Source organism: Mobula birostris, chromosome 17, assembly GCF_030028105.1.
Source record: "Mobula birostris isolate sMobBir1 chromosome 17, sMobBir1.hap1, whole genome shotgun sequence".
Taxonomy (NCBI): domain Eukaryota; kingdom Metazoa; phylum Chordata; class Chondrichthyes; order Myliobatiformes; family Myliobatidae; genus Mobula; species Mobula birostris.
Genome location: NC_092386.1, coordinates 9,378,999 through 9,398,416, shown reverse-complemented (window position 1 = coordinate 9,398,416; position 19,418 = coordinate 9,378,999). Strand labels below are relative to the sequence as shown.

General features: G+C 43.0%; 1 protein-coding gene across 1 annotated transcript in view; it reads left to right on the top strand.

The window, feature by feature from the left end:
- Nucleotides 1–19,418, top strand: part of LOC140211499 (ras GTPase-activating protein 1-like) — a 122,435-nt gene that overhangs the window by 70,315 nt on the left and 32,702 nt on the right. The window contains exons 10-11 of the mRNA XM_072281262.1: nucleotides 3,912–4,032; nucleotides 7,782–7,938. Coding sequence (XP_072137363.1) covers nucleotides 3,912–4,032; nucleotides 7,782–7,938 — 278 coding nt within the window. The remainder of the gene's footprint in view (nucleotides 1–3,911; nucleotides 4,033–7,781; nucleotides 7,939–19,418) is intronic.

The following is a 19,418-nucleotide window of genomic DNA, read 5'->3' as shown; positions in this document are numbered from 1 at the left end:
CATGCAACAGCGGCCACATCCTGGACAACGGCTTTGACAAGCCGGCTAAACCAGGTGAGGGTAGCCGACGGGTCTACCAAACCCTCGGTGAGATAGGGAGTCGTCTATCCCAGCATGTGAAGACAGAATCCGACGGATTGAACGGATGAGACCAATGGAAGGTCCAACAGTCAAGAAGGCGGTCTCTGCAAGCGTCGTAGAACGTGTAGAGAAGGACAAGACACAGAAGACGTCCTGGTCATCTACTGTGCCTAGTCCTATCTCCAGCCGTCTGGACTCTGTCTTGCCACTGGATCCAGATGGGAATTGGGAAGAGAGGATGAGGCTGACGCTGTGCAACTCTCCCTCACTTAGATCTAAATCACGCGCTAGTCTGGATACCATCTGGTGTCGACGTCCACATCGTCGTCGATGATGGACGAACAACATCTAGGCCTTTCATTTATTGTCTAGGTGTTTATAGAATGTAAGTGGAACAATATATATAGATACTAATTTTTGTTATTTCTACAATTTTAAGTGTACATTGTTCAGTATTTTAATATTTTCTTGAATAAATTAAAATGCATTTAACATTAGATTGGGTCCATGGATTTTAGATGCTGATAAATGTAAGCAAAACCCTAACATATTATGTAATTTCTCTTGTAGAATAGGTTGAATGGTGTGATGGGCATTCTTAAAGATAAGAACATTTGCTTGTGTGTTACAGTTCAGAAGAAAAAACTTGTTGCAATTTGTTTATCTATTGTAGAAACAGAGGAGGAGCAGGACTAGGTCATTAAGATCTTTGAGCTTGCTCTGCAGTTGATTACAATTATATCCAATCCCCTATCTCAATATCCTGTTCCTTCTGTCTTCTCATGTGCTCTGATCTTTTGTCTTTGTATCTAGAAATCTCTCTCATATGTTAAGTATGTTCAGTACTTTGGCTCCCACTACCTTTTGTGGTAGAGGTTTTTTTTTAACAGGTTCATCACCCTTCCAATTAAAGAAATGACTTTTCATCTTGATAACTTACTCCTGGTTCCAGACTACCAGCCAGAGGAAATGCTCATGTTTCTATGCAATAACTGCTTGCTGCAATACCACATTTACTTTTGGTGGTTTATGTTCAGGAGACACCCTTTTGAATGTCAATATTTCCTGAGCCATCCCCATTTTAACTAATTGCTTTCTGTTCTTCCTTCTGCAGTAGATATTTTTACATTTATCAATCAAATTCTGTATTTCCATGTATTTGCCTACTTGCGTAACTTGTCGAAATCATCTTAAAGCCTCCTTATGCCCTTCTCAATAATGTTTAATACCAGTTGGGTATTAAACTGCCATCTAAATGTTTAGGTATATTTTGAATTGCTAGAGTTCATGCACTGATTACTAATAGCAACTGGTGGAGTATATTTATCGCTTGGACAAAGACCCATTTATTCTTGTTCTATTTCTTGTCTGTCACCTAATTTTTGTCCATACCAAGGGATTATATCCAATCTCATGTGCTTTAATTTTCACAGTAAACTCTTATGTGGATTTGATCAAAGGCTGTCTGAAAATCCCAGTACACCACATCCAATAGCTCTTCTAAGCTACCAGTTATATTCTCAAAAAAACCTATTAAATTTGTCAAATTCTTTCATTGTTGGTGGCACTGTGGGACAGCTAGTAAGGCTGCTGCCTCACAGTTCTCGCAGTTTCCAAGGTTCAATCCTGCCCTTTGGTGCTGAATGCAAGAAGTTTGCACATTATTCTTCTGACCTCATGGGTTTCATCCAGGGGCTGCAGTTTCCTCACACATCCCAATAATGTGGATTGGTACACTATTTTGTCTCTATCAGTTGTTTCTTGTGTAGGTGAGTGCTAAGACTTGGAGAGTTGATGGGGAGAGTAAAAAATGGGATTAGTGTAATTTGGTTCCTGATGAGCTGCAATTGTAGAACAGAGCCCCATTTGCATACTGTATGGCTAAATCCATGTTGACTTTGTTTAATCCTATTGACAAATTCTAAATACAAAGTTATATCCAATATAATAGACTCTTGCTTTTTTCCTACTCCTGATATTAGGCTAATTGGTCCTTTTTCCTCCCACCCCCCTTCCTCTTTTAAGCATTAGGATTGTATCCTCCAATCTGCACAAATTGTTCCATAATTAAGACAAATTTGGAAGGTAATATCTAGTGCATCTGTTATTTCCAGACAAGCTTGTTTTAGTAATCTGAGATTGACATTATCAGTTTTCATTTCCATTAATTTCTGCAGCATATTTTCCTTACTAATACAAAGCTCCTTTTAATTTCTATATTTCATTATATATAGCATTCCTAGAATGATATTTGTGCCTTCTTTTCTGATGATGGACCCATAAATGCCCAGCCATTCCTTTGCTCTCCAATATATAATTACATTTTTTGGACTGTTACAATGTTATCAATGTATTCTGTTCCAGATTTAGGTTCCTGTACTCCCAAATAAACATGAAGTGAAGCAAAACAAACAATAAATCTCTATTAACCATTAGTAAACTGGAAGAAAACTTATTACCCTACAATCAACACACACAACTGCTGGTGGAACGCAGCAGGCCAGGCAGCATCTATAGGAAGAAGTACAGTCGCCGTTTTGAGCCGAGACCCTTCGTCAGGACTAACTGAAAGAAGAGATAGTAAGAGATTTGAGAGGGGGAGGGGGGATCTGAAATGATAGGAGAAGACAGGAGGGGGAGGGATGAAGCTAAGAGCTGGAAAGTTGATTGGCAAAAGGGATACAAGTCTGGAGAAGGGAGAGGATCATGGAACAGGAGGCCAAGGGAGAAAGAAAGGGGGAGGGGAGCACCAGAGGAAGATGGACAGCAGGCAAGGAGTTATTGTGAGAGGGACAGTGAGGAAAAAAAGGGGGGAAATAAATAAGGGATGGGGTAAGAAGGGGAGGAGGGGCATTAATGGAAGTTAGAGAAATCAATGTTCATGCCATCAGGTTGGAGGCTACCCTGACGGAATATAAGGTGTTGTTCCTCCAACCTTCTTTCTGTCCCTCTCACAATAACTCCTTGCCTGCTCTCCATCTTCCTCTGTTGCTCCCCTCCCCCTTTCCTTCTCCCTCAGTCTCCCGTCTCATGATCCTCTCCCTTCTCCAGCCTTGTATCCCTTTTGCCAATCAACTTTCTGGCTCTTAGCTTCATCCCTCCCCCTCCTGTCTTCTATCATTTTGGATATCCCCCTCCCCCTCCCACTTTCCAAATCTCTTACTATCTCTTCTTTCAGTTAGTCCTGACAAAGGGTCTCAGCCCGAAACGTCGACTGTACTTCTTCCTATAGATGCTGCCTGGCCTGCTGCATTCCACCAGCATTTTGTGCATGTTGCTTGAATTTCCAGCATCTGTAGATTTCCTCGTGATTGCGTTATTACCTACAATGCTTGATCTCTAAAATTTTGTTTTGGCGAAAATAACATTCAAATTATATTCAGGCCAAATAAAATAGCAAACCTATTTTTTTTAATCAATAATCATTAAACAAAGATAGTTACTGTTACTCACCAGTTTAATTTTGAGTTTACTAATTTAAATTTGGTTAAAATTACATTGAGCTGGCAGATAGGGGTCCTGATTTGATTTTTTATACTGAAGAATAAAACGAGCTGACAGAATTTGAATTTGAGTTACTTTACTGTAACATTCACGAGCTGTTTCCGTTTAGTGAATATATTGATTGTGATCTAATATTAATAGTATCTTTGGGATAGATAATGAATTGGAGATCCTGTTACAACAATGTTATATAGACCAGTGTATTTAGTATTCAGATGTTCAGTCTGCTAATTCATAATTTTGTTTTCATCTTTTGTAGATCCTATTTTTAAGTTGTGAAGAGATGGAATGATACAACTAATAAAAGATTTTCAATTTTATTTTAGAATCAAGAACAAGTTGTTGAAGATTCTGTTGATGGTAGAGAAATATACAATACAATCCGGCGCAAGCCAAAGGATGCACTTTATAAGAATATAGTAAAGGATGGCTACCTCTGGAAAAAGAGTAAGGAAACCATTTCAAGAGGTTGTTAATACTAACTTCATATGACTTTAAACATTCTGCTTACAGAGGTCCTTTGACCAGATAGTACTGAAAAGTTTTTTTTTTCCCCTGTTATTTAGTTCATAAATGTGAGTAGCCCCTTATTTTACTTCAAAAAAAATATGTTAACTTGAAATATCTGCCAAACATATAAATGTAAAACAGACAGGAAAGGCTGTTAATCTAGACACTGCAAAACTCATCTCACTCTGACAGTTTAAGTTGACTCTTAGTGCTTTAGTTTCCTCCCTTATTGCAAAGATGTGCAGGTTAGTTGGCTACTGTCAATTGCCTCTACACTCAGAGTTCATGGGAGTGGAATTAATTTAGGTTGATTAGTGTCATTATTGGGTGATCGATGGAGAGCTCACTTGCTTTGTCTAGCTGGTTTTACTTCATTCAATCATTTAATTTTCTCTTTGCAGTCATTCAGAATTTTGGCAAATAGTTTTTAACATTGTTCCTGGGTTAAAAAGTCTAAATTTGGTATCAAGTATATTTGATGTGATCTTTTGTAATGAAGTATTGGCATGTGGCCAAGTGGTTAAGGTGTTCGTCTTGTGATCTGAAGGTCACTAGTTTGAGGCTCAGCTGAGGCAGCGTGTTGTGTCCTTGAGCAAGGCATTTAACCACACATTGCTCTGCGATGACACCGGTGCCAAGCTGTATGGGTCCTAATGCCCTTCCCTTGGACAACATCGGTGGCGTGGAGAGGGGAGACTTGCAGCGTGGGCAACTGCCGGTCTTCCATACAACCTTGCCCAGGCCTGCGCCCTGGAAACCTTCCAAGGCGCAAATCCACAGTCTCACAAGACTAACGGATGCCTATATTTGTAATGAACCAGTAGATCACACAGCCTCAGAAAATGTGGCAGGCTGAAAGACAAAAAAGTAAGGGTTAAAAAGTAAATTAAAGATTATCTTATTTGTCATGAGTATATTGAAACATGCTGGGAATATATTTTGTGTCTTACACTGAAGCGTTTAGATATCTTTTTCTCTCTTTGAGGTACCTGTGTCCAAATCTCAGATTCCATCTCCAGCCCTAAGCACAAGTTCCACAAGGTATAGGGACTTGGTGGTCTCCATGGATTACAATAATTTTCCTTAGCTCCCACAAAGTATAAATACAACACATCACTTGTCTGTCACGTCAGGACTGTAATTTTATTTGCCTAGTTGTTCAGTGTTTAATGAGGATAAGAACATAACATAAGAAATAGGAGCAGGAGTATGCCATCTGGCCCGTTGAGCCTGCTCTGCCATTCAATAAGATCATGGCTGATTTGGCTGGGGATTCATCTCCACTCACCTGCCTTTTCCACATAATCCTTAATTCTCCTACTGTACAAAAATCTATCCAACCTTGTCTTAAATATATTTACTGAGGTAACCTCCACTGCCTCATTGGGAAGAGTATTCCACAGATTCACCTCTCTGGGAAAAGCAGTTCTTCCTTTAACCTCCCAAATTTTGAAGCTATGTCCCCAAATTCTAGTCTCACCTATCAGTGGAAACAACTTTCCTGCCTATTTCTTCTCTATCCCTTTCACAATTTTATATGTTTCTATAAGATCTCCTCTAATTCTTCTGAATTCCAGTGAGTACAGTCCCAGGTGACTCAATCTCTCTTCATAGTCTAACTCCCTCATCTCTGGATTCAACCTGGTAAACCACCTCTGCACTGCCTCCAAAGCCAGTATGTCCTTCCTTAAGTAAGGACAGAACTGCTCCAGGTGCAGTCTCACCAGTACCCTGTCCAGTTGCAGCATAACCTCCCTGCTCTTAAATTCAATCCCTCTAACAATGAAGGCCAACATGCAATTTGCCACCTTGATATCCTGCTGCACCTGCAAACCAACCTTTTTTGTGATTCATGCACAAGCACTCCCAAGTCCCTCTGCACAGCAGCATGCTGCAATTTTTTTACCATTTAAGTAATCTACTGTTCCATTTTCCCTTCCAAAGTGGATGACCTTGCATTTACCACCATTGTATTCTATCTGCCAGAGCATTGTCCACTCACTTAACCTATCTATATCTCTCTGTAGACTCTCCATATCTTCTGCACAATTTGCGTTTTCACTCAATTTAGTATCATCAGCAAACTTAGACACATTACAACTCCTCTCTTCCAAATCAGTGTATATCATGAACAGTTGCGAACCCAGCACCGACCCCTGCAACACACTGCTCACTACTGATTGCCAACCGGAATAACAGCCATGTATTCTAACTCTGTTTTCTATTAATTAACTAATCCTCTATCCATGCTAGTACATCACCCCCAACTCTATGCATCCCTATCTTATGGATAAGCCTTTTTATGCGGCACTTTATCAAACACCTTCTGGAAATCCAAATAAATAACGTCCATCTATTCCCCTCCATCCACTGCACTCATTATATACTCAAAGAACTCCAGTAAGTTTGTCAAACAGGACCTGCCTTTGCTGAATCCATTCTGTGACTGCCTGATGGATCAATTTCTTTCCAGATGCCTTGCTATTTCTTCTAGGTTGAGCAAGCTAAGGCTATTCTGTTTGGTGCAAAGGAGGATGGGAGGTGACTTGATAGAGATGTTTAAGATGAGCAGTATAGATCAAGTGGATAGTTGGAGACTTTTTCCCAGTACGGAAATGGCTAATTCAAGGGGCCATAACTTTAAGGTAATTGGAGAAAAGTATAGAGAGGAATGTCTGAGGTAAGTTCTTTACACAGAGTGGGTACATGGAACACACTGCCAGGAGTAGTGGTAGAGACAGATACATTAGGGATATTTGCAAGATGCTTAGGTAGGCACTTGAATGATAGAAAGTTAGAGGGTTATGTGAGAAAGAAGGGTTGGATTGCTCTTAGATAGTAAAATGGTCAGCACAACATCATGGGCCAAAGGGTCTGTATTGAGCTGTACTCTTGTTTCTTGATGGAAATAAATGCAAATTGACTTACCTATCCAAAATCATCTTGTCAAAGTCTGTACTTTCAAAATACTGCACTAAATGGGCCTCTGCTCACTGCAACAATGCTGAGCTGAATCAGTTTTTCATTATTGTATACTCTTTGTGGGCCAGCTGGTGGTGTAGTGGCATCAGTACTGGACTTTGGGGCGGGTGGTCTTGAGCTCGAATCCGACCTGGTCCCAACCTGGGCAGCAGTATATGTGCAGATGAAAGGCCTTTCAATCTAATTCCGTATCTTGATATGAAAACCTTATGGACATCTACCCCCATCTATAGGGTCGCCATGAATTGACAACACTCAAGAACAATATTCCTTGTAATTGTTTATCTTGTACAAAATATTTGTCCAAAATATTTATTATTAAGCAGACTTTTCAATGGGGAAATTTGGGTAAAGTTTCTGTTCCTGTGAAGGTGAATAGATTGTAGTGCGGTGTGCTTTTATGCTTTCCTTGCAACCAACTAGTAGGTGCTATGGAGCTTGGTTCATTGTTGCTCAATCCAATGTCTATTTGGGAGCTTTCTCTATTTCAGCTGCCTGATACTGAATTGTAACGTGATGTTTCTACTTTGCTTTATTTTTCTGTCCTTTTAATGACATGTATCAGACTACATTTCAGCTTGATACCACCACGTGAATAAGATCAGCTATGTTGTGACACCAGAACTAATGTTGCTGTGTATTTTGAAACAATCTTTATATTTTTCTGAAAAACTATACAAACTTTTCGATGTTATTTATTGTAGGCAAAAGTAAACGATGGAAAAACTTGTACTTCATTTTGGAAGGGAATGACTCCCAACTAATCTACTTTGAAAGTGAAAAGAGAGCTACAAAGCCAAAAGGATTAATTGACCTCAGTGTTTGTACTGTGTATGGAGTTCATGACAGTCTGTTTGGCAGGTGAAGATATTTATGAACTTTATCTTTTTTAAAAAAACAATCTCTATGCAAGATATATTTAACATTAATCATTGCTTTTCCCATACCCGTGGTTAGCATTCTGTGGTGTTTGCTTTGGAAAGTGTTCCTTTATCTGACTTTTGACATTCTTCTAAACATGTCTCCTGATTAAGATTCTGATCTAAAAATGTTAATGGAACTTAGTACGTTTACTTGATTAACCTACACAAACTAATGTTTCCTCCCAGTACCTTATCTGATTTGGTTTATATAGAAGTGCACATTAATTACAAACCAGAAATATTTAGTGATTTGATTATTTAACCACAGTTCAATTCAACGTAAATACTTCATGTTCAGCAAGGAGTTTATGATAGATAATGTATATATGAGAAATGTATTCATAGAGATCCTGCAAATTTCTCTTCACTCCATTTTTCATTTCTAAAGAAATCTGATTAATCCAGCTCAAGATTCACTTTAACGATTTCTGAAATTCTCTTGGGGCACTTGCCCTTGTTTCATATCCTCTTTTTGTGCAAGTAGTTACTAGTATCATTCTCATAACCATGAATTATATGTAACCGGTCATTAAGTAAGTTTATTGAAAATTTTCAAAGTTTATCCTTGAGTTAACTGAAATATTTTAAATTTTAGGCTTGTCAGGGATATATACTGTCAATAGGCTTCCCTACTGAAGGACTGTAATCTGGGCTGTGTAGCTTCATGATGAAGAGTTGATCACTTAGTCTAATACATGAATTTTCAGATCCTGAGTATTGAGGATCTTCAAAGAATTCTATTCCCCAAAAGCTCTGAAGATTGCATCATTAAGAGTACTCAGCTAAGGCAGAGATTTTTTGATTTTAGGAAAATAGAGCATTATGGGGATCAAACAAGGTGGAGAAAGTTAAGATGATTTTGACATTGTCGAATGCTGGAGCAAGGTGAGGGAAAGCTGCTGCTACTTGTGTAAATCTGTGATTAGCACAAGAGACAGTTTTATTAATTTTTAGAACATCAGGAACTAGTATTGAGTAGAGTCAAAAACAATGAAATTAAAGTTTCATTCAATTATGAGCTTGCAATACAAAAATCACATACAATTTATTGCACTGGAGATAGCATCAAAGTAAGTTTGCTGATAAGTATTGGGATCAACGTTGTCAGTTACTGTATTTCAGGAACTTGTCCAAAAAGTCAGTTGCACCATTTACTTTCTCAGTATTATGAAAAAGTTTTTTGCCACTCAGAGTAACTGATACCTTGAAATTGTTTTTGTGGTTATTAACTGGCCACTTGATGTGTGTTACTTTTTTATAGGATCATTGCAGGAAAATCAGATAGCATTATCTTAGGAAAGTTCAGCACTTCTGAGATAACAAAGTTCTCCAATGCTGTGTTGAACTTGCAGCCAATCCTTCTCTTACTTTTGAAGCATCTGACCCAAAAAACATTAATTTTCACTTGCCTCACTTAATTTTCTGATCCTCAGCTCAATGGCTTTATCCTACTTTCACCATTCAATCCCAGGTCACAGCAAAGCACTCTCACCACTCACGTGCCAAGAACATGTAATAAGTCTCCAAGCCATCTGCCCAAACTGTAGCTCAGACCCAGTCCAGCTTACAGCTATGATGATTTTTTTCCCCCTTATCCTACCCCCAAAAACCCATCTTCTTGTCTACTGGCCAACACATTTTCATTACCAAACAATACAACATATTTCATTGCAGTGGAAGTTGGAAATAGGAAACAACTTTCAGTACTGGTGTTGATCATCTTATTGCATTGACTATCTGGTATAACTTTTGGGTGCAGTAGAGTTTCTGGTCCATAGGCAGAACAAAGCTATGCTGTTCAAAAAGTACGTAGCTTGGTGGTGTTACGTACCCCGTAACTGGGTTGCCAAACCAGCAGAAATGGATCACTCAGTTGGAGTCTGGATTACTAGAACTAAGAAAGTTTTATTAAAGAAACAAGCAACACAGTACTCTAATCAAAAGGATAATGAATGCAACAGTTCAGCAGTGATAAACACACATGTACACAGAATTAAGATAACAGGATCAATCAAGCTCTATCGTTGTCTAGGGGTAAATGACCAGTTTCAAAGTAGCACAAAGTTCAGTTCAGTTCGCAGTAATCGCTGCCATGGCGATGGACAGTGGGGGGGGAGGAGAGAGATGGCAGACCAACTGCTGATCCCACCGGTGCCAGCACAGGACAGCTACATCTTAATCTATGTGTATTCTTGTCACACTTCCCCCCTTTAAGGGTTTTTACCGGGGGTAAAAATTACAAACATGAATACATTATTTGATACACACAAAAATATACATCTTTATCAGCTGTTTGGCTAATATAGCGAGTTTGAAGTTGTCAACACCTGACACAGTCAGCCATCACATTTTCTGTTCCTTTTATATGTGTTATTAATAATCCCTTAGACCAGGCTCCAATTTAGCAAACTTCATAGTGGCCAAAAACACTGATGAATTGCGATCAATGTAACCTCTCATTTGGTTTTGTCCCGGACCACAATAACAAGGGTCGTCCCATTCCGACTTAGTTTTCTCTCGCAAGGGCTTAGTAGGAGGGGGAGGGGTAGTGACCGCAGAGTTATTGCAAAACTTCCTACAGTACCCCACCATCTCCAAGAGCCTTCTGAGGGCCCTCCTGTCTGTCGGGGTTGGGAGGTCAGCGATAGCCTGCACTGTAGCTTGCATCGCTGCCAGCTGCCCCTGTGTCACCCCAATTCCCAGGTAAGTGACCTTCGCGTGGCTGAACTCATTTTTTTCAAGGTTCGCTATCAAGCTGGCTTCAGACAGCCGTATTACATTGCCAATACACACCTCTGTGTTCGTCAGCCCTTTAGTCACTGAATTACTCATTCTATATGGATGATGTTCGCTAGGCTAACCTAGTGTAACAGACACCACCCAACGTCCCAGTTCTTTGCATCACCTCGGGACAATCAAACACACGGGTGCGAGTTGTTTAATTACTTCTCCTAAAGAGTCGCTTTGTTCGGGGATTAAGGGAGAGACCTTATCAGCAGAGCTGGCCAAAACAATAGCCTTCTCCCATCTGGTCGATACCATACTCATCTTTGCAAAATTGTTTTTTTCTCTTATCAGGGGGACCCTAGCTTCATTGATTTCCGCGCTAACACCGACTAGGTTTGTTAGCATATCAAAAGCCGGTGACCGTCTCAGTTCACGTCGGTCATAATCAATAACATCCTTCCCCCTGGGCAGCCGGTAAACCTCATTCATGATTCCACCAACTGTTTCCTCCAGCACCGCAAAATGTCCACCGGGGGGTACCTTGTGGGCCAGGTTAAAAACCTCATCCCCATAACTCTTTTGCACCAACCCCCATTCCTCATCTGCGGGTACGGTACCTGGTTTCCCTTTCTTCCTTAGCATTTCCTCCTCCACACAATAGCCTACTAGTTCCTTTGTTAAATCTGTGTCAGAGAGAGCTGTCTCTGCCAAAACCAGCAGCCCCTCATCTCGCTCCTGCATCTGCACAAATTCTTTCCTGGCTACTGCTACGTCTGTCCCAGCTCCCTCAGTACCTCTTGTCTCACTACACTCCTTCTTTTCACTTTCTACCCCCTTCTCGTACAAGGCTGGCAGAAATGTCTCAGCTAAATTTACTACCGCAGTCCCATGATGAACCTGTGAGTCCATGGGTGGGGCCTCAATGCTGGCAGGCTGACCTGTCAATCTCACGGCTGGGAACACGATTCCCCCGGCGACGTCATTACCGAGCAAGACTTCCATGCCTTTCATTGGTAATTCGGACCTCACCCTGATCGTGACTAGTCCAGAGACCAGGTTGCTTTGTAAGTGTACCTGGTGCAAAGGGACTGTCTCTGTCCCTTCTCCAATACCTTTGACCTTGACCTCCCCAGTCTGGGTCTCTGAGCTAAACTCTAATCTTCAGTATTAGTGACTGACACGCTCCCGTGTCTCTCCAGATCCGCACTGGAACTGGTTTTAACCCCTCCTTCACCGACACCAATCCGGCCGAGATAAACCTCTTGCGCCCTTCCTGAACTTTGGCAGACTTGTCCTTCCCTAGCGGTTCGTGTACCAGCTCGATACAGCCAGTCAAAATCGCAGTTTTTCCTTTTCCCGTCTCCTTCTTTGGGGCAAAGCACCTGGACGCAAAGTGTCCGACTTTCCCACAATTATAACAGACGACCCCAGGAGACTTCCTACCAGACTGCTCCCGGTCTACCTTATCCTTCTCACTAGTCCCCGGCTTACTTTCTGACTTTTCCGGCGGACCCTCCCCGCCGTCCTGACTACCCTTCTGGTAGCCTTTACTCGGGGCAAACTTCATTTTATGCGTCAACGCATACTCATCCGCTAACTTAGCAGTTGCGGCTAATGTGGCTGCCTCTTTCTCATCTAGGTAGGGTCTCATACCCTCAGGGACACAACCTTTAAACTGCTCAATCAGGATCAGCTGTAGCAGTCTGTCATAATCCCCCTCTACCCCCTTCGAGGCGCACCAACGCTCACAATATGTCTGCATCTCACGGGCAAACTCTAAATACGTGCGGTCCCACTGCTTCCTCGCATTCCGGAACCTCTGCCGGTATGCCTCCGGGACCAACTCATAAATCCTGAGGATGGCCTCTTTCACCACCTCATACCTCTGGGCATCTTCCGCGGACAAAGCTGAGTAAGCTTCTTGGGCTTTCCCTTTCAGTACACTCTGAAGCAAAACAACCCACTTATCCCTCGGCCAGTCCTGACTTTTTAGCCATTTTTTCGAAATGGAGAAAGTGCCGATCCATGTCGGTATCGTCAAATGGGGGAACCAGCCTAACCTCCTGGGTCGCCCGTAACCCTCCACCTTGGTTCGGCACGAGCCCCTGCTCTGCCCTTATCCTTAACTTCTCCAGCTCGAATTCCCTTTCCCTCTGTTTCTCCTCTCGCTCCAGCTGTCTGTCTGTCTGTCTCTCTCTCTCTCTCTCTCTCTCTCTCTCTCTCCTGCCTTTCTAACTCTCTCTCTTGCCTTTCTAACTCTCTCGCCTTCTCTTCTCGCTCCAACTGTCTGTCCGTCCCTCCCTCTTTCTCTTCTTGCTCCAACTGCCTTACCCGGAACTCGTGCTCGAGTCTCAGTTTTTCAAGCTGTACCTGTACCGCGTCTCCAGCAGGTTTTTCAATAGGCACCACCCCCAGCTCGCCTTGGGGAAACACACCTTTAGATACATAGTGCTCTACGATAGCTCCGTGTATCTCCTCTCTCCTCATTGTCGACTTCCCCTTAGCAAGATTCAACAGTTTGGCCACAGCTACCAATTCCGATTTCCTGACATCCTCTAATGCCTCCAAGGTCGGCGCCTTTATAAATTCCTCAGCCTCCATTTCTGCTGTTTGTCTTTTCTTTTTTTCGGGAATTTTGACTCAATCAATTTACTCCGTCCCAAATTTAGCGTTCAAAATCGCGGACGAGAACCCCACTTACGTTACGTACCCCGTAACTGGGTTGCCAAACCAGCAGAAATGGATCACTCAGTTGGAGTCTGGATTACTAGAACTAAGAAAGTTTTATTAAAGAAACTCTAATCAAAAGGATAATGAATGCAACAGTTCAGCAATGATAAACACACATGTACACAGAATTAAGATAACAGGATCAATCAAGTTCTATCGTTGTCTAGGGGTAAATGACCAGTTTCAAAGTAACGCAAAGTTCAGTTCAGTTCACAGTAATCGCTGCCGTGGCGATGGACAGTGGGGGGGAGGAGGAGAGAGATGGCACCGGTGCCAGCACAGGACAGCTACATCTTAATCTATGTGTATTCTTGTCACAGTGGGTAAAAGAAATCTGCCCAAAGAGCTAAATACATTCCTCCTTAGAACACCTGGAGAATAAAGACACATACGCAAGGCTCCTTTTCATTGACTACAGCTCTGCCTTTAATACCATCATTCCAAATAAACTGATTCCTAAGCTCAGGAACCTGGGCCTTAGCATTCAGATCTGCAGCTGGATCTTCAACTTCCTCACAGACAGGACCCAAGCTATGAAAATAGGGAACAAGCTCTGCTCTACAATCACTGTGAGCACCGGTGCCCCACAAGGCTGTGTACTCAGCCCCCTGCTGTACTCACTGTACACCCATGATTGTGTAGCCAAGTTTCCATCGAACTCAATATATAAGTTTGCTGATGACACAACAATTGTAGGCCGTATCTTGGGTAATGATGAGTTTGAGTACAGAGAGGAAATTAAGAACCTGGTGGCATGGTGCGAAGACAATAACTTATCTCTCAATGTCAGCAAGACGAAGGAATTGGTTGTTGACTTCAGAAGGAGTAGTGGACCGCACGACCCCATTTACATCAGTGGTGCGCAAGTGGAAAAGGTCAAAAGCTTTAAGTTCCTCGGGGTCAATATCACAAATGACCTGACTTGGTCCAACCAAGCAGAGTCCACTGCCAAGAAGGCCCACCAGCACCTTTACTTCCTGAGGTAGCTAAGGAAATTTGGTCTGTCCCCTAAAACCCTCACTAATTTTTATAGATGCACCGTAGAAAGCATTCTTCTGGGGTGCATCACAACCTGGTATGGAAGTGGTCCTGTCCAAGACCGAAAGAAGCTGCAAAACACGGCGCAGCACATCACACAAACCAATCTTCCGTCCTTGGACTCACTTTGTGAGTGAGTGGGCCAGTGAAGGAGTGGAGCTTTGAGGCTTTGACTCGAGAGGCTTCGAGAAGAGGCGGAGGACAAGCTAGCGCGCAGTTAGTTTTTACAATGTCTTCTGAGACGGTGATGTGCCTCTCATGTGAGATGTGGCAGTCTTGGGGGAACTCCTCTCTCCCGCAGAGTCACATCTGCCAGAAGTGCATACGGCTGGGCGATCTGGAAGACCATGTGAGGAATCTGGAGCAGCAGCTGGATGACCTTCGACTCATAAGGGAGAATGAGGCAGTCATAGATGAGAGGTACAGGGAGGTAGTCACACCTAGGCTGTCGGAAACAGGTCGTTGGGTGACAGTCAGAGGGGGGAAAGCGAAGGTGAGCAGACAGGTAGTGCAGAGCACCCCTGTAGCCATTCCCCTGAATAATAAGTTTACCGTCCTGGATACTGTTGGCAGGGACGACCGACCAGGTGTGAGCCACGGTGGCAGGGCCTCTGGCACTGAGTCTGACCCTGTGGTGCAGAAGGGTGGGATGGAGAAGAGGATAGCTGTCGTCATTGGAGACTCTATAGTCAGGGGAGCAGACAGGAGATTTTGTGGACGCGAGAAGGACACCTGCATGGTTTGTTGCCTCCTGGGTGTCAGGGTCCGGGATGTCTCTGACCAGGTGTATGACATCCTGGTAAGAGAGGGAAAGCAACCAGAAGTCGTGATACATGTTGGGACCAACGACATAGGCAGGAAGAGGGATGAGGTCCTGAAGTGTGAGTTTCGGGAACTAGGCAGAAGGCTGAAGAACAGGACCTCAAGGGTGGCGTTCTCAGGATTGCTGCTAGTGCTACGTGACAGTGATGGTAAGAATTGGAGGAGATGGCAGTTAGATGCGTGGCTGAGGAGTTGGTGCAGGGAGCAAGGTTTTAGGTTTTTAGATCATTGGGATCTCTTCTGGGGAAGGTGGGACCTGTACAGATTGGATGGGTTGCACCTGAACTTGAGGGGGAGCAATATCCTTGCAGGTAGGTTTGCTAGCATGGTTCGGGAGGGTTTAAGCTAATTTGCGAGGGGGAGGGGATCCAGAGCAATAGAGCAGTGAAAGAAGTGCATGTAGTAAAGCCAGATCTAACATACAGAGAGGCTTTGAGGAAAGAGAAGCAGAATAAACGGTGTAAAGACAGTAAGGTAGAAGGGCTGAAATGTGTGTACCTCAATGCAAGAAGCATCAGGAACAAAGGTGATGAACTGAGAGCTTGGATACATACATGGAATTATGTTGTAGTGGCCATTACAGAGACCTGGCTGGCACCAGGGCAGGAATGGATTCTCAATATTCCTGGATTTCAGTGCTTTGAAAGGGATAGAGAGGGTGGAAAAAGGGGAGGAGGGGTGGCATTACTGGTCAGGGATACTATTACAGCTACAGAAAGGGTGGGTAATGTAGCAGGATCCTGTTTTGAGTCAATATGGGTGGAAGTCGGGAACAGGAAGGGAGCAGTTACTCTATTGGGGTATTCTATAGGCCCCCTGGTAGCAGCAGAGATACAGAGGAGCAGATTGGGAGGCAGATTTTGGAAAGGTGCAAAAATAACAGGGTTGTTATCATGGGTGACTTTAACTTCCCTAATATTGATTGGCACCTGATTAGTTCCAAGGGATTAGATGGGGCAGAGTTTGTTAACTGTGTCCAGGACGGATTCCTGTCACAGTATGTGGACAGGCTGACCAGGGGGAATGCCGTACTAGATCTAGTACTACGTAATGAACCGGGTCAGGTCACAGATCTCTCAGTAGGCGAGCATCTGGGGGACAGTGACCACCGCTCCCTGGCCTTTATAATTATCATGGAAAAGGATAGAATCAGAGAGGACAGGAAAATTTTTAATTGGGGAAAGGCAAATTTATGAGGCTATAAGGCTAGAACTTGCTGGTGTGAATTGGGATGATGTTTTTGCAGGGAAATGTACTATGGACACGTGGTCGATGTTTGGAGATCTCTTGCGGGATGTTAGGGATAAATTTGTCCCGGTGAGGAAGATAAAAGAATGGTAGGGTGAAGGAACCATGGGTGACAAGTGAGGTGGAACATCTAGTCAGATGGAAGAAGGCAGCATACATGAGGTTTAGGAAGCAAGGATCAGATGGATCTATTGAGGAATATAGGGAATCTAGAAAGGAGCTTAAGGGGCTGAGAAGAGCAAGAAGGGGGCATGAGAAGGCCTTGGTGATTAGGGTACAGGAAAACCCCAAGGCATTCTTCAATTATGTGAAGAAAAAAGATGACAGGAGTGAAGGTAGGACCGATTAGAGATAAAGGTGGGAAGATGTGTCTGGAGGCTGTGGAAGTGAGCGAGGTCCTCAATGAATACTTCTTTTCGGTATTCACCAATGAGAGGGAACTTGATGATGGTGAGGACAATATGAGTGAGGTTGATGTTCTGGAGCATGTTGATATTAAGGGAGAGGAGGTGTTGGAGTTGTTAAAGTACATTAGGACAGATAAGTCCCCGGGGACTGACGGAATATTCTCCAGGCTGCTCCACGAGGCGAGAGAAGAGATTGCTGAGCCTATGGCTAGGATCTTTATGTCCTCGTTGTCCACGGGAATGGTACCGGAGGATTGGAGGGAGGCGAATGTTGTCCCCTTGTTCAAAAAAGGTAGTAGGGATAGTCTGGGTAATTATAGACCAGTGAGCCTTACGTCTGTGGTGGGAAAGCTGTTGGAAAAGATTCTTAGAGATAGGATCTATAGGCATTTAGAGAATCATGGTCTGATCAGGGACAGTCAGCATGGCTTTGTGAAGGGCAGATCGTGTCTAACAAGCCTGATAGAGTTCTTTGAGGAGGTGACCAGGCATATAGATGAGGGTAGTGCAGTGGATGTGATCTATATGGATTTTAGTAAGGCATTTGACAAGGTTCCACATGGTAGGCTTATTCAGAAAGTTAGAAGGCATGGGATCCAGGGAAGTTTGGCCAGGTGAATTCAGAATTGGCTTGCCTGCAGAAAGCAGAGGGTGGTGGTGGTGGTGGAGGGAGTACATTCAGATTGGAGGATTGTGACTAGTGGTGTCCCACAAGGATCTGTTCTGGGACCTCTACTTTTCGTGATTTTTATTAACGACCTGGATGTGGGGGTAGAAGGGTGGGTTGGCAAGTTTGCGGATGACACAAAGGTTGGTGGTGTTGTAGATAGTGTAGAGGATTGTCAAAGATTGCAGAGAGACATTGATAGGATGCAAGAGTGGGCTGAGAAGTGGCAGATAGAGTTCAACCCGGAGAAGTGTGAGGTGGTACACTTTGGAAGGACAAACTCCAAGGCAGAGTACAAAGTAAATGGCAGGATACTTGGTAGTGTGGAGGAGCAGAGGGATCTCGGGGTACATGTCAACAGATCCCTGTAAGTTGCCTCACAGGTGGATAGGGTAGTTAAGAAAGCCTATGGGGTGTTAGCTTTCATAAGTCGAGGGATAGAGTTTAAGAGTCGCGATGTAATGATGCAGCTCTATAAAAGTCTGGTTAGGCCACACTGGGAGTACTGTGTCCAGTTCTGGTCACCTCACTATAGGAAGGATGTGGAAGCATTGGAAAGGGTAAAGAGGAGATTTACTAGGATGCAGCCTGGTTTAGAAAGTATGCATTATGATCAGAGATTAAGGGAGCTAGGGCTTTGCTCTTTGGAGAGCAGGAGGATGAGAGGAGACATGATAGAGGTGTACAAGATAATAAGAGGAATAGATAGAGTGGATAGCCAGTGCCTCTTCCCCAGGGCACCACTGCTCAATACAACAGGACATGGCTTTAAGGTAAGGGGTGGGAAGTTCAAGGGGGATATTATAGGAAGGTTTTTTACTCAGAGGGTGGTTGGTGCATGGAATGCATTGCCTGAGTCAGTGGTGGAGGCAGATACACTAGTGAAGTTTAAGAGACTACTAGACAGGTATATGGAGGAAATTAAGGTGGGGGTTTATATGGGAGGCAGGGTTTGAGGGTCGGCACAACATTATGGGCGGAAGACATAGACATTCTATATCTATGTTTACACTGCACGCTGTCGGAGCAGTGCTGCCAGGATAATCAAGGACACGACCCACCCAGCCAACACACTTTTCGTCCCTCTTCCCTCCAGGAGAAGGCTCAGGATCTTGAAGACTGATATGGCCAGATTTGGAAAACAGCTTCTTTCCAACTGTGATAAGACTGCTGAACGGATCCTGACCCAGATCTGGGCCGTACCCTCCAAATATCCGGACCTGCCTCTCGGGTTTTTTTTTGCACTACCTTACTTTCCCTTTTCTATTTTCTGTTTACGATTTATAATTTAAAATTTTAATATTTACTATCGATTTGTACTCCAGGGAGCACGAAGAGCAGAATCAAATATCGCTGTACTGATTGTATGCTCTAGTATCAATTGTTTGGCGACAATAAAGTATATAAGTATAAGAGAAATCTAGGTTTAGGAAAAAAAACATTACTGAAGAAGTGGTTGAAACCTTGGATAGGTTAAGAATAAAATAGTTATGATTTTGAGAAACTTTAAATACAGAATATTGGAAAATATTGTGATAATGAATTGAGTTCTTGACCTGTTTACCTCTACATATTAAGATACAGAGACCCTTTTAAGTTTGTGTTGTTTTGGATTTGCAATTTTAGTGGGATTGGTTAAAAATAGTTACTTTGTGTTTGGGCAATTATGTCACAAATCTGACGTGTTATTTTGAAAAGTTGGGATGTTGTGTACGAAGGATTGGTTAAGCTGCATTTAGTGTGTGTGCAGATCAGTTGTCATACTGCAGGAAAGATTGA